This window comes from Microcaecilia unicolor, chromosome 9 (genome assembly GCF_901765095.1).
Source record: "Microcaecilia unicolor chromosome 9, aMicUni1.1, whole genome shotgun sequence".
Taxonomy (NCBI): Eukaryota; Metazoa; Chordata; class Amphibia; order Gymnophiona; family Siphonopidae; genus Microcaecilia; species Microcaecilia unicolor.
The window spans coordinates 23,873,657-23,889,934 of NC_044039.1; the positions used below are offsets into that span (position 1 = coordinate 23,873,657).

General features: G+C 42.2%; 1 protein-coding gene across 3 annotated transcripts in view; it reads right to left on the minus strand.

Annotated features, from left to right (window-relative positions):
- CCDC38 (coiled-coil domain containing 38) overlaps nt 1–16,278 on the minus strand; it is an 89,279-nt gene that overhangs the window by 54,330 nt on the left and 18,671 nt on the right. For all 3 annotated transcript variants that reach the window (XM_030214070.1, XM_030214071.1, XM_030214068.1), the window contains 5 exons: nt 14,216–14,319; nt 6,703–6,886; nt 3,452–3,519; nt 1,220–1,383; nt 1,052–1,132 (listed from right to left, as the gene is read on the minus strand). In XM_030214070.1, the coding sequence (XP_030069930.1) occupies nt 1,052–1,132; nt 1,220–1,383; nt 3,452–3,519; nt 6,703–6,886; nt 14,216–14,319 (601 nt within the window). The remainder of the gene's footprint in view (nt 1–1,051; nt 1,133–1,219; nt 1,384–3,451; nt 3,520–6,702; nt 6,887–14,215; nt 14,320–16,278) is intronic.

Below are 16,278 nucleotides of genomic sequence, written 5' to 3' on the forward strand. Positions count from 1 at the left end.
GGAGGAATAAGAAGGCAGGACTCCCCAGGCTGTACAAATATAGAAATGGTACTCATGCTTTGTTACTCAGAAATTGGCATCCCAACCCCCTACCTCTTCCCTTCTCCAGCAGCTGCTCCATGACTTACCTTGTTACCTTCTCCTCCCTCCACACTACACTTTCCCCTTTTTCTTTCCCACTCCACTCACAGCGTCTATAGTTCTCTTCCTAACTCTCCTCCAGCTTCCTAAAATTCTCTTTTTCTTTTCCCCCCTCTGCTTCCACCCCCAAACACTTCCCGGTATCATATGGTGATGACCCAGCCCAGACATCTGTTATGCTTTTAAGAGCAAAACTGTCCTGAAAGGCCCCCATCTGATAACCCTCTCTGTCCAGACTGCAGCTGTTTCTTTTCACTGTAGAGTTGATATTTAGATGTATCCAGATGCTCTGGCTAAGGCTGTGTGCCACTGGCTGCTTATTTTGCATGAAGATAGCTGAGCCTGAAAAAAATGTGTTCATCAGGCCATAGTTTGGGGATCTCTGTGATGTTTCAGGTCTTCCAACCCTGAAAGAGGCACAATCAACTTGATATGCCCTCAAATATCACATTCTATTACTAGTATTATAAGTAACAAGATAATATATCTATGTTAATCCATGTTTAAAACACTGATAATATATTTCTCATATAAATTGTCCTCTCTGACCTCCCTTACACAAACGTTTTGAGTAGTATAGCCTAAATCAAAGTCAACAAGTGATAATAGATATCTGGTTATACTGAAAACAGTCACTAAAAAAGGCTCGTACTGGAAAGGATGCCACCATTCTTATCATTTTGATTTGGTTTTCTCTAGAAAATGTGTAATAGTCTAACATATGGTGACTACTGTATATTAGCTAACACAAACTGCAAGTAAAGGAGGAATTCATTTTGCATCCATTTTTGGGCAACAGAGCTGTCTGACAGTCAAATATAAGTTATTGCAGACCAAGCTGAGTGCTGCCCAGTAATAACATAATCTCAGGTAAAAATGATTTACTGCGCATGTGTTGTTCTAGTCTCACCTTGTAACTGACATCATCTCCCCCATTGCTTTCCTTATCTCTGAGTTTTTATCCAATTTGTTTCTTGTTTCCTGTTCAGCCCTGAAAATAAATGCAAGAATATTTATTTTAAATGGTCTTCATTTTCAATGGATCAATAATTAAGTGCTAATTATGGCAAAGCCTAACATTTTCAGAGCTTCTACAGAATTTCTGTCATTTTCCTTTAGGAATTCTTCAAATGCAAGTGTGTCCTCCTCCAGTTTTTTTTCTGAATCACCGATCTGTTGCTCTTCTTCCAGGGCAGTAGTCTCCATTGTCCTTATGGCCTCTTGTTTTACAGACACAGTGTACTGCAATTAGAAATATTGGTAAACAATTAGTAATAATTTGTAAGTCACATCTGCAAAGTGTACAGTATGTAGATAAAAATAAACCATAATCACAACTCCGTTTAAATAAACTTGGGAAACCCTTCCCTAAACTAGATTTAAACCTTTATAATACAGATTGAAGGTCACAGAGCATGGCGTTGGTATGCTACACACAGTTTTAATTAAATTCAGTTTAATTGTAAGTGTACTGGCTACACACTAAACTTGGTTGGCTAATCTAAATTACTAGTTATTAAATATCTCTCTCACTACATGGTTTCTCCATAGCCTGAGGCAAAAATCTACACCTAGTCAAACAAAGGCTTGATGTAATTTTTTTGTGTGCGTGCAACGTTGCTTATCTTACCATCTGATTCAGGATTTTGAAAAAAAAAATGTAACTGATTTAATTGTAAATTGGTATTCACTAAAAATAAAATTCACACGATTCACAGAGATGGTCACATTCGAGTTCAAATCCTTTTATTAGCAGCACATATAAATTCATTTAACTCTGATGGGACAATTTTTAAGCAGTCAGTGTTGCTTGTAGGTCTGCAGATAACTTTGTTCTCATAGGACTATATACACATTTTTAAAGGGAAACCCTATTCTGAGTTTCCTTTTGAAAATCAGAGCAGAAGGGCAATAGTGGGCCCAATATACCCACACGCATCTGCTTTACTACTACTACTACTACTATTTAGCATTTCTATAGCGCTACAAGGCGTACGCAGCGCTGCACAAACATAGAAGAAAGACAGTCCCTGCTCAAAGAGCTTACAATCTAATAGACAAAAAAATAAATAAATAAAGTAAGCAAATCAAATCAATTAATGTGAACGGGAAGGAAGAGAGGAGAGTAGGTGGAAGCGAGTGGTTACAAGTGGTTACGAGTCAAAAGCAATGTTAAAGAGGTGGGCTTTCAGTCTAGATTTAAAGGTGGCCAAGGATGGGGCAAGACGTAGGGGCTCAGGAAGTTTATTCCAGGCGTAGGGTGCAGCGAGACAGAAGGCGCGAAGTCTGGAGTTGGCAGTAGTGGAGAAGGGAACAGATAAGAAGGATTTATCCATGGAGCGGAGTGCACGGGAAGGGGTGTAGGGAAGGACGAGTGTGGAGAGATACTGGGGAGCAGCAGAGTGAGTACATTTATAGGTTAGTAGAAGAAGTCTGAACAGGATGCGAAAACGGATAGGGAGCCAGTGAAGGGTCTTGAGGAGATCCTGCAAAGTCTGCAGAGTGAAAGGCCTACATTACCCAATTAGAGGGTAATAATACAACTGAGTACGTAGGCAGGGAAGGCATTCACATTGCAGCTATTTTATAAAAACAACATATTCAGCTATGTACCTTTATAGCAGAGCCTAACCGAAAGCTCCTGTAACTACACGTGTGCAGGTGCCAGTAGAAATGGCACAGATGTGTACATTTTATAAAATTCATGCAGAAGTGCCAGTCCCACCCCACTTTGCCCATTCTTCGTCCCCTGGGAACACCCACATGTATACTGCATAAAAAGTAGGCATTGTATTTTCTACTTTTAAGCATGTACACCTCCAGGAAATGTTATAAGCACCTATGTGAAAGTGAAAAATACTGTTCTACACATTTAAGTCACTTATAAAATTATACCCTCAATTTATCCCTGCATATCTCTACACTGTTCGTAAGAGTAAATGATTCTTAGCACTTAAAGGGCAATTCTATAAAGTATGCCTATGTCTAGGTGCCTATGTAGTGCCCATTCTATAAAGGAAAGTAGGTGCTTTAAAGAAAGGTGCAAATGTACCCAAGGAAAATCCATGCAGGACTTTCAAAATGGAAGCCATAGAGAAGGTTCCCTCTGCTGATATTTCCCAAACCCTTTTTTTTTAACCTCCAGTGAGGGTGAAGAAGACAATTTTCAAAGGGGGATACCTCCTTGGTAAAAGCTTTGAAAAATGCCCTCTTCTTGTGTAGTGTCTTTTGTGTAGGATGCCATATAGATGCTCAAATAAGGATGCATTTATACTAAAGCCTGTAGCAATAAGAAAAAGATAAATCATACCTGAGCCAAAAATATCTCTCTCTTTTTGGCGATATAATCCTTTACCGACTTGCTGTCACAGCTGCAACCTTTTAAAATAATTGACATTGCACTGGCATCAGTTTAAGGAATGAGGGGACTTTACCTAAATATCTAATCCCCAACCCATGGCTTCTACTGCATTTTTCCCACAAATTTCCAAACTAGCCCCTTCTTTGAATGATTCCCTAGGTATTTGCATCACTGTAGCCTTCTTTTCAATCTTAAGTATTTCATGCAGTAATCCTTTCAACTCTAACTTCCTTCTATCCTTACACCTCATACGTACAGCATGGAGGAGGGGAGTTATGGTACTTTATAAATAGCAATAAACATAAAACTTATTTTACATGATTTGAAAGCCATGATTTTACTAGAGAACACAGGGTTTGAATATTTATCGGCAGCATGGTCTTAGTGTGGCAGTAAATAAGTGCATTTCTAGTTCTAAAATACTCATGCCAGCCAAAGCCTCTTCATAACATGCTTTATTGCTTTTAAAATGGAAACAAAGTTGGGGAGATTTTCAGCTTCATGATTTTTCATGTTCTGTTTGTTTGTATGCCCATTAAATACTAATTTAATGGCCATAGCTAGAAGGTTGTTAGGCTGTATAGAGAGAGGTGTGACCAGCAGAAGAAAGGGAGTGTTGATGCCCCTGTATAAGTCGTTGGTGAGGCCCCACCTAGAGTATTGTGTTCAGTTTTGGAGGCCGTACCTTGCGAAGGATGTAAAAAGAATTGATGCGGTGCAAAGAAAAGCTACGAGAATAGTAAGGGATTTGCGTTACAAGACGTATGAGGAGAGACTTGTTGACCTGAACATGTATACTCTGGAAGAAAGGAGAAACAGGGGTGATATGATACAGACGTTCAAATATTTGAAAAGTATAAATCCGCAAACGAACCTTTTCCGGAGGTGCGAAGGCGGTAGAACGAGAGGACATGAAATGAGATTGAAGGGGGGCAGATTCAAGAAAAATGTCAGGAAGTATTTTTTCACGGAGAGAGTAGTGGATGCTTGGAATGCCCTCCCGCGGGAGGTGGTGGAAATGAAAACGGTAACAGAATTCAAATACGCGTGGGGCCACAAGGTTGCAGAGGATGGCAGGGAAGCTGTCATTTCAAGGAAGGGGGGAGCGGCGGCGGCGGCTGCGACCTCCGGGGGGGGGGGGGGGGGGGGGCTGCAGAAAGCTCTCATTTCAATGCAGGGGGGAGGGGGAGCGGCAACAAAAGGGAAAAAAAGAAAGCAGTGCTCGTCAGGGACACTTGGGACACGCAGCTCTTGGTTTTTTTTTGGCTTTCCCACAGCAGCCCCAGCCTAACAAGCGGTGCAGACCTCACGTTAGGGTTTCCACGGTAAGGGGAATCAGTAAATGTTAGTGCATCTCATTATAATAGCCTTGCAACAGTAGTGCAGCTCATTATAATGATTTGCATTCCGTTTTCGTTAGCTGCTACCGTGATCGGAAAATGGCGTTTGGTGCATGCTACGGTTTACTACTTGCTTGTTAATGGCTCGTTAAAGGCTCGTTAAGTTTAGTGCATCTGGGCCAGAAGTCCACTTTTAAAGGTAATCAATAGAAATAAAACAAAATAAAACATGGAAAAGAAAATAAGATGATACCTTTTTATTGGACATAATACCTTTCTTGATTAGGTTTCAAAGGTTGCCCTTCTTCGTCAGATCGGAAATAAGCAAATGTTGGTAGATGACAGTATAAGTGAAACATCAAAGCATTTCAGTGACAGTCTAACAGGATGGGGGTGGATAGGTGAGAGTCAGGGAGACTCACCTATCCATTGTATTGTACTGTATTGCTCTGTCACCTTCCTGTATTAGGATCTGGACTTTCTGGTGAGATGAACCAACAGCATTCAGAATGATTTTACTATATAAAACTGGCCAAAATTCAGCAGATGTGTCTTAGCTCAGAAGCTGAAGATTTGACTTTTAAAATTTTTGCATGGATTTATTTAGGGCGGGAAGAGTAAAACCCCTACTACAGGTATTTAAGCATCCACTATTTCACTTCAATGCATCTCCAACCTTGACCCATTCACAAATCAAGAGCAGGTTTAATTACAAGCCAGCTCTGGCTACTGGTAGAATTAACATCATTTACAAGGCTGAAGCTCCCAGAGGGAATATTGCTAAAGACAAGCTGCAACATCTCAGCTCAGCCTGTGCGGCTTGTTAAGGAGGCACAGAGAAACTGCAGGCTGCTGATAGCATCTTCCCCTGCTGTCACTGTCAGCAGCCTGCAGTCTCTCTGCGCCTCCTTAACAAGCAGATCTGATGCTACCAAAATCCTGCAGCAAGGGTCTGCTTGAAATGCTGAAAACTTACTCCTTGTCCATGCATCAAAATGCACCTAGCTCCTGGGGGAGAGCAGGGAGCATGGACCTGCAAGCTTTCCTCACCACAGAGGGCTTGAATCTGCCTCTTGGGGGGAGGGGGGGGAGAGTATAGGATTTTTATTTTCAAATGCACCCTAATGTACTCAGAAGGTGGTGGTGGGAAGAGAAGAGTGCACCTATTAAGTAGACAGATGGACATGTTGTTATGGAATCTTATAATCGCTTTGGATACAGTGAAGAACTGTCAAGTCACCCAGCTCCAGATCTCCCGTTAAATTTTCCACGGTAAAGGTAGGAGCTGCTTCTGTGCCTTCACTCGGAAAATGGCTGTGCATCACTTTGCATGCACATTTGTATAGTAATTAGCTCATTGTAACAGCTTTTCATTCCATTTTCGTTAGCTGCTACCGTGATAGGAAAAGAGCTTGGAGGACCCTTTTTGTGCATGTCTCGTTTTACTCCCTGCTCGCTAAACTGGCATAAAAACCATGTTGCTGGCTCGTTAGGTTTAGTGCATCTGGGCCTTAGCCTGAATCTGAAAAAGTGTTACTGTCATCACATCTATCCCTCCACTCCCTTTCACTGAGCTGTACTAAGATATGTAGACAACCTAAACCTGGATATGTCTGTACTGTTTAAACTCACTGCACCTGCATTGTTTCTTCAATGACCTGATGAAGAGAGGATAATGCTCAAAACGCTGTCAAAGATACAGTGATCCAATTAGAAGGTATCACCTACCATTTGGTTGTTGACCATTCTTTCCACATATCCAAGTGGACTAGCATGGCATTCACAATTTTCTGCTCACAGAATTCACAAATTGCTATTACCAAACTTATATTTCTTTGAATACAAAATCTTTGAACTTACGCTTTGCAACAGAAAGTATCCAAGATGGGTCACATTTTAAAGATTCCGCAAAGCTTTCTACTTCAGGCTCTGAAGTTTCATCAGTATCTGAGATAGTTCTTCTTACAGAAACTGACCGAGATCCTGCTCTCGATGCAAAGGTGGTCTTTTCATGAATTTTCTGGTTCTTCAAAAGCTGTTTTTCCTATATATAAATATATATATAAAACAAGCACACTATATAAAAAAAACACTAAAGTAAACTTTTCATACATAATAATGGGGCACAGAAAATCATTCTCATGCTTCAAAGTTTAAAATATTTTCTTATACCCTCATATGTACCCTTTGGTATGTATGGCTTACATGTGTGATAAATTTTGGAACTCATCTGTCACAATGCTGTATCATCACAAAAGGCTTGATTCATCTAAATGCATGGCTCAGAACAATTTCTTGCAGGAAGTTATTCATAGTCTTCAACCAATTAAAATAAAATTTTATGTAAAAGAAAAATAATACAGTTCAATGGTCCTAAGTAATTCCTCTTTGTTTGGGTGTTCTGAATCACATGCTAAAGTAGAAACATCTTCACAATAAGTATAACCTCAGCAAAGAGATCCTTCTCTCTTTTCTCCCTGGCTAAGACTGGAAAAAAAAGTCAGTACATTCTAGCTGAATTTTGAACTCCTGTGCCAATCAGAGCCCTGAACAACAAGTTTTAAAAATAGCTGACCACATCACTGCAGGTTACCTCTTGTCTGTGTTAAATAAAGAGGGAACAGTTAGTTCTCTGTAACAGCTTTAAACATAGAAATGCACCACCTGCTGGCCAAAGTAGAGAAATACACTTCGTTTTACAGGCTTAAAAACCCACTGTTTTGTCACAGAGCTCCAACAGTCAGATTCCTGGGTGACAACTACCACTGTATACTCTGTCTAGCAACTAGCGTTCAAGGAAGATGAAGGTCTTACTTCTGTGACACCAGCTGAGAAGAGACTCCTGTAATGGCCACATATGAGCCCTTGTCCATGGCATCACTTCCATCGCTGCTGTCATTGACCCCAGAACCTGAACATAGTCTCAGACCCTTGGCGTGCCTTGACTGAGGAGAAGACGAATCTAGTGAACCATCTTCAACCTCCTGCATTTCGTGAGGAAGATCCTTTGCCTTGCTGTGCTGAATAAAATGCCCAGATACTCCAGCATCTGCTCTTCTCAAAATTGATGATCCAACTCAATGATTGTAAAAGATGGACATCTTTGTCATCACCACACTATTCAAATAGGATGACACACAAATAAGCCAGTTGTTTACATACAGGTGAACTCTGATTCCCTGGAGATGAAGGAAGGCCGCCATCACCATAAAATGTTGGTAAACATTCTTAGTGCCATGGTGAGACCAAAGGGCTAAGCCCTGAACTGGAAGTGACAGCCCAGCACCACAAAACATAGAAACCTCTGATGCTGCGACCATATAGGTATATACAAGTATGTCTCCTTGAGATCAAATGTGGTGAAAAATTCTCCTGCTTGAACTGAGGCTATGACTGCTCTTAATGTTTCCATGCAAAATCGGGCTATTCGGAGGCCACAGTTTAGACTTTTGAGATCTAAGACCGGATGAAAGGTGCCTTCCTTCTTTAGGACAATGAAGTAGACAGAGTACCTGCCTTGTCCCTGTTCGGCCTGAGGAACTGGAACAACGGCCTAGAGTGCCATCAAGGAATCTACAGTGGCCTGAATCTTGACCACCTTGGATCCTTTCAACAAGGAGACTTCAGGAAGAGAAGAGCGACCAGGTGGGAGAACTCCAACGTAACCTTCTATAAGAATATCCAGAACCCACTGGTCTAATGTGATTTTGGCCCACACCTCCCAAAACTCCTGAAGATGTCCTCCCACTGGAAGAAGATAAGGACCAGCCTCGCATCATTGTGAAGTTCAGGAGGTATTGTGCGCTCTAGCTGACCTAGAGGAAGACTTCCTGTCTACACGAAAGGAAGATTGGTATGCCTGAAAGCGGGACTTCAGACCAAATTGTGAACAACCAGGTCAGACTGTCCTCTGAAGACAGATGACCAGAGCTTTTTTGCTTATTCTCTGGCAACCACTGTGGCTTAGTTTCCCCCAGTTCTTTCACCAAGTTACTGAGATCTTCTCCAAATAACCAACTGCCCTGAAAATGCAGTTTAACTAGATGTGACTTTGACAATGCATCCGCTGCCCAATGCCACAACCAGAGTTGCCGATGTGCCATGAGCAATGTGGAAGCTGAAAAGCATGAAGCCTTTTTTCCCCAAGGGAAGTATTTCATACGCTGGTACTAAGCCACCTGGATTATTGTAACTCCATTTTCATAGGATGCAAGGAAAAAACTATTAAGAAACTTCAGACTGCACAAAATACCGCAGCTAGACTCATATTCGGTAAGGCGAAATATGAGAGTGCCAAACCCCTCAGAGAAAAACTGCATTGGCTTCCACTAAAGGATCGTATTGCCTTCAAAATTTGCACCTTGACCTATAAAATCATCCATGGAGAAGCTCCTTCATACATGTCAGACCTAATTGACTTACCGGCACAAAACATCAACAGTTCACTGCGTACCTTCCTGAACCTCCACTACCCTAATTGTAGAGGACTCAAATACAAATCAATACATGCATCTACCTTCTCATACCTCTGCACAAAAACATGGAACAAACTACCAAACACTATAAAAATAACACGTAACTTGACAAATTTCAGGAAACTACTGAAAACACACTTGTTTGAAAAAACGTACAATAAGAATTCTCCTTAGAACTTGATTATTCTATATCTAAACCAACCACCTACTGATCCCTCTGAATTGATTATATTAGCCATATTCTCATTATTGGTCATCATATATTATTGTTTTTTTTAATTATGTGTTATGTAAATTATTCCACAGACATTTCTTCCTTATTCATAACTATATCTTTTGTAATATAATGTAAGCCACATTGAGCCTGCAAATTGGTGGGAAAATGTGGGGTACAAATGTAGCAAATAAATAAATAAATAAAATGTCATAAATAGATTCTGCCAAGTAGGCCAACCCCATATGGCGCCTGTTTTGTGTTGCAGACTGCTGATGCCACTTCAGGCATGCTCTAGCCACGAACGAGTTGCACACTTTCACTTAAAGGCCCAAACAGGACACTTCAAAGGTTTGTTTCAGTGAACCTTCTAGCTTGCTATCCTGAAAGTCTGTTAGGGCAATGCCCCCTTCCAATAGCAAGATGATCTTCTTAGTCACCACCGTAACAAGGGAGTCCACCCTGGAAAACTGCAATTTATCCTTCTCCTCCCAAACCAATGGGTAGAGGTGAGCCATGGCTCTTCTCACTCTCAGCCCCATGTCCAGTGAGACCCATTCTGCTGTAATCAGGTCTTGAATGTCTGGATACATCAGGAAGGCAAGTACCTCTAAGCCCACTCATGATTGATGAAGATGGAACTCCCAACACCAAAGCAGAAGGCTCCTCAATGGAAAGCATCGCCCATGCTCCTCTTTATGAAACCACCTCAGTACTTTTGGGTCATCCCATGCCTCAGGAGGGAGCTCCTTCAATGATGGATCCTCTGAATAGACTGAGGCCACACCAGATAAGGAGGGAAAAGCAGAGATAGAACTCCAGAAGTGGACAGATAAGGCTAAAATAGATCTCTTAGGTACTGGAGGGGCAGCAGAGCAAGAAACTGAAGCACCTTGCAGCAACTCTGTAAACAGGCCTGGTTTAAGAGCGATATTAACTCTGGAGAAAACAAAAGATTCCAATGCAGCTGAATGCTTTGCCAGGCCCTGAGGTTGTAAAATGGCAGTTCTGCACGTGATCAGTCAGAAGCTGTTCCTCATTGTCAGCTGGCCCCTATAAAATGGCATCCGTTCCCGCACTCTCCTTGATCAAAATACGAATCGACCCTGCCAGAGAGCCCGGTCCTCAGATATTTGGATGCTGTGCCAAATCTGAAGACATGCTGCTGCAGACCATTTTTCCCCACATCACGCAGGACCGGCTTGCATGCACTGCAACACCCTGATGCTGGCTAGTGGGTCCCACAGCGGGAAAACCACTTAACTGCTTCTATGGGAGTCACCATTCATCCCAACTGGCACAAGCGCAGCACAATGCAGTCCAAAAGTTGCAGCCTCCAAGCGGTTCAGAGTCAAATTTTAGTCGGACTTTGCACTGCCAACGGCTCTCCCCAAGCTCACAGACTCCACAAGTCTTACCCTCAATGAGAAATGCTCAGGACTGATATTATGTCCCATGCTCTCCAGTAAACCTCTTTCCTTCTCCTTTATTTTTATTTATTTATTTATTAAGATTGTTGTGCTGGAAAAGAACAGCTCCATAGGAAACTGAGGAGAGGTGAAGTAAATTCGCAGGGCACCAGAGACAGGGATCTGAAGATTTCTAGATATGACTCTGCAGACTCAAACCACTCAAAAGGTTCAACTGGGGAACAAATCACTCAGACCCAGAGGCTGAAAAGTGTGTCCATTCATCTGCAGGAGATAGAAAATACTGAGGAGCTGGACTGGATGCCAAGAAAGATACGTCTCAGCTCAGTTTTCAGTTCTCTAGCTCCACCTGCTGGTTGACAGACACAATAACCGTACAGATTCTAGAATAGTATGAAGCTACATAATGCAAATTTTAATTCTATTGGCTATAAAGTCCAGGCATCTTCTTTAATAGAGGGGCTTTGGAATGCCGGGGAGAAATGGTGACCAGAAATTTTTCTTTTGGGGAATTTTATGGTTGGGGGGGTATTGGTAGAAACCTTGGGGTTTGGAAATATGTCTTTATTGTGAAATGTGTTATGAAGATGTGTAATTATATGTAATTGTTATATTTATTCAATAAACAAATTTCACAGGAGAGGTCTTTTTCAATTGAAAGGAAACTCTGGAATGAGGGGGCATAGGATGAAGGTGAATGGGACAGACTCAGGAGTAACCTAAAGAAATACATCTTATGGAAAGGGTGGTGAATTCATGGAATGGAGGTGTTGGAGATTAAGACTGTATCTGAATTCATGTATTGATTTGAAATTGCAAAATAATGAAGGAGATACGGTCCAACAATGGAAAAACTCCTAAATGAAATTGCTCCTTTGACAGAGAGAGTTAGGAAAAGAGAAAAGATTGCACCTTAGTATAATAAAGCTTTATTGGTGATGAAGCAATATTGCAGGAAATTAGAATGGATGTGGCAAAAACATAGCACTGAGGAAAATAAATTGAAATGGAAACAACAGATCAAAAAATGTACAAAAAATAATGACAGTAAGAAACAATATTATTCTGATCTGATTGGAATACAAGTGAATCAGACACCTTCTAAAGTGGCTAATTATTTGATTAAAACATAAGATTTAACACTTCCTACAGGTGAGGATTATCCCACTGCTAATAATTTATCATTTATTAAACATTTGCTAAACCACTCATTTTGAACACAAATCAGATGGTTTACAATAAACAATAAAATCAGAAAATGAAAAGAACTCCAATATTATAAAATAGAAAGCAGAGAAGGATACACACACACAAATCAATCATTCTGAGGATTACAAAAAGTAGGAAGCAAAAACAACTGACAATTTCCTAGAACAGTGATGGGCAACCTTTTGAGCTTGGTGTGTCAAAATTCGCCAAAAAACCGAGCATAACTCGGGTGGTGTGTCACTTCGAGAAAAAAAACCATAATTTCACGATATTTATAGTTTAAATAACAAAAATGTATAATTGTAATATATAACTGTATTTAATAAACCAAAACCTAATTATTTAACTTACCTGCTTAGTGACTTCTTTGTTCATCTGTCAGTCGGTTTCTTTTGTTGGTCTTGATATTATTTAACTTGTGTGGGGTGCCGTGAACTAAGATAAGTGAGGGGGAGGGGGAATTCTTTAACTAATCTGCCTATTAGTGACTTTTTTGTTGCTGAATTTCATTGGCTAAAACTTCAATTGAAGGTTGGTATTTTGTACACTTCAAGCCCAAGCAAGCGCTACTAACTTCATCTTTCAATCTGTTTCTTTTGTTGGTTTTGATATTATTTAACGCTGAGAATAAGGTTTCACAAAAGTACGTAGAGGGAAAAATTGTGAGTAAAGCCATTGCTATATTTTTCAGGGTGCTAAAAGTGTCTGGTAATCGGATCCAGGCACTCCAAATTTCCTGGTAACTCAGATATTCTCTTAATAATTGCATCTTTATTCTGCATATCGTGAAATAGAACTGGTGCACATCTTAGGAGAGTTTCTTTAATAAATCCTCCCTCACTGAGTGCTTTTCCATGCTGAGCTATGGAGTGAGCAATGCCCAAACTTGCAGATGTTAAATTTGTAGAACCTTTTACAAATGTAAGGATGGAATTAGATTGGCTCTTATAAAAGTGTAGCTGCCTGGAAATGTATTCCTTCCTTTCATCCTCACTTTTTTTCAAGAGCTGGGAATGATTAGTTTCAAAATGTCTATTTATATTCCACGTTCTGCTTACTACCGTTTCAGTACATAGAACGCAAAATGATCTGCCATTTTTTTCTATAATGCCATACATCTCGGTCCATGTCTCTTGAAAGGGTCGGCTACTGCTACTACCACTTCCTTTACTTAACCTTGGTTTTTTATTTTTTGGGTTCTCCATCAGGGGGGCAGTGACAGAAGATAGAATTATAGATAGCCTGTTAGCCCTGCAGGCAATTAGGGGTTAACTAGCCTAACTGACCACCTTATGTAAATTAAGATGGCTGCCGCTATTTCTAATGGCAGGAAACGGCACCCATAGCACATGCCTTCGCCTCTCCCAGCCTCCCCCTCACCTATCTCAGTAATGATGGTCAATTAGAAATCCACGACACCCCAGAACAGTAGATTGGATGATGGTTGCTGTGGTTATGTGGTTGCTGGTAATGGTGATCACAGGGCCCTCAGAGATGCGTCCCCCATGGCATTCCGCTGCTCTCTGCTCCGCCGGCCGGAAGTGAGGTCAAACGGCCGTGCAGGAGCCGGGGCAGAGGGAGCAGCAGGGAGGGAACGAGCGGAGGACTCGGAGGGAGCCAATGGGAGTGCACACGGGTAAACATGCACCGGGGGGGGGGGGGGGGGGTGATTTCGCCGGGGGGGGGAGGGGGGGAGGTCGCGCTGCACCTTGGGGGGGCGCATCGGCGATCCGCCCGGGTGTCAGCAAGGAACGCCGCTGCTTCTCTGTATGCGGCCACATGCGGCCGCGTGTCATCGAAAATGGCTACGCGTGTCATAGGTTCGCCATCAGGGTCCTAGAAAGCTCTAGAAAATGTCTCCACAATAATGTCATCAGATAACATGATCCATCCATGTGACTACAACAAATTAGGTAAGAAAGGAAAACTAGAGGTAAAACATTTACAAAATCTCAATAATAGTTGATACCCTAAAAATTTAAAAATTCCTAAAAAGTAACCTAAAATTTCAAAAACATTACAAAAAAAAAAACCCCAAAACAGACCTCTTTTTTCTTTTTCATCTGCTCACTTCTAAAACGAAATAAATCTGTATCCGGGTATTTAAAAGGATTCCGTGCAGATTCATGTTCATCTTTTTTCCATCTTACTGAAAAGAAAAGAAAAGTAAGTTCCAGACAAGTCTTTCAAATCAGTGTTAATAATACTATTTTATTTATTTATTGCAGTTGTATCCTAAAACAAATAAACAAAACAAAGCACTCAACCTTGATGGAAAACAGATAAAGCTTATCAAGCTAAATTTTAAAATGATCAACAGGTGTATAGGCAAATATGTATTTTTTTTTAATTGAAATTTGAGCAGCTAGCCACTAGAAGAGATTCTAGAGGTGGAGCAGATGAGTAACCTAGTGGTTAGAACCAGTCTGGTAAACAGGGAAGACTGGTTCAAATCTTAGTGCTGTTCATTGTGATCTTAGGCAAGTCACTTAACCCTTCATTGCAGGGGCGTAGCCACGGGTGGGCCTGGACGGGCCCAGGCCCACCCATTTTCCCTCCAGGCCCGCCCATCCTTCGCACACTGTCGCTGCCCTTTTGTCCCGCGGAGGCAGCGTTCAGCGTTTCCTTTCTGCCCTGTCTTTCCCCAAGTTCCGCTGCATCGTCCCTGCAAGTGGAATCCTTCTTCTTTTCGGCCGTCACGCTGCGCTGCCGTTCACACAGGCAGCTTCGCTCCTCCCCCGCCGCGTCCATTCTGGCCCTCTCTGATGCACTTCCTGTTAGGGCCGGATGAACGCAGTGGGGGAGGAGCGAAGCTGCCTGTGTGAACGGCAGCACAGCGCGACGGCCGAAAAGGAGAAGGATTCCACTTGGGGCGATGCAGCGGAGCTTGGGGAAAAGACAGGGCGGGAAGGAAACGCTGAACGCTGCCTCCGCGGGACAAAAGGGCAGTGGGAAGGTTGTGGATGGGCGGGCTGGAGGGAAAATGGCTGAGCTGCTGGGACATGGGAGGGAGAAGAGGAAGGGAGAGAGCTACTGGGACATGGGAGGGAGAGGAGGAAGGGACTTGAGGGAAGGGAGAGAGCTACTGGACATGGGAGGGAGAGGAGGAAGGGGCTGGAGAGCTGCTGGACAAGGAAGGAAGAGGAAGAAAGGACTAGAGGGAAGAGAGCTGCTGGACATGGGAGGATAGGGAGAGAAAGAGGGGAGATGGATGATAGGATGCAGAGAGAAAGGGGAGAAACTAGAAGGATGTGGAGAGAGGGAGGAGACTGAACAGAAAAGGGTAGGGAGATAGACACTGGATAGAAGGAGAGGGGAGATAGAGACACTAGATGGAAGGATCAGGAGAGAGGGTAGATGAGTGGAAGGATAAGGAGAGAAAGAGGGAAGACACTGGATGGAAGGGTAGGGAGAAAAAGGAGACGCTGGATGCAAAAGAAAGAGGGGAGACACTGGAAGGATGGGGAGAGAAAGAGGGGAGCTGCTGGATGGAAAGAGGGAGAGGACAGAGTAGGGAAAGACTGGAGAATAAGAGGAAGGGGCATGTGGAGTACAATGGTGAGGAAAAGATGAAAAGCCATAGGTGATGAACGGACAGGAAAACCCTGGCAAGAGAAAGACGAAGGAAAGCAGAATCTAGAGACTGGGAGCAACACAATGAGAAAAAGTAAATGGCCATACAACAAAGGTAAAGAAAATAATTTTATTTTTAATTTAGGATAAAGTAATATGGTACCTGTGTTAATAAAGTTTCAGAGACCAATACTTCCTTCCTTAGGTCAGGAGAGGATATCGTAACAGCATTATACTGACCTGAGGCAGGAGGTTTTGGCCTCTGAAAGCTCACTGAAAAGTGTGACTAAATTTTGCTGGGGGAGGGGGGTAGAGAGAAAATTTTGTGCCCACCCACTTTGGGTTCAGGCCCACCCAAAATTGGCAGTCTGGCTACGCCACTGCTTCATTGCCTCAGGTACAAACGTATCCCCTTGTTTACAAAGTCGGGCTAGCAGCCGCTGCTTTGTAAACAGGGGAGTTAGATTGCAAGTACTCCTGGGGCAGTGACATACTTAGTGTACCTGAATGTAACTCACCTTGAGCTACTACTAAA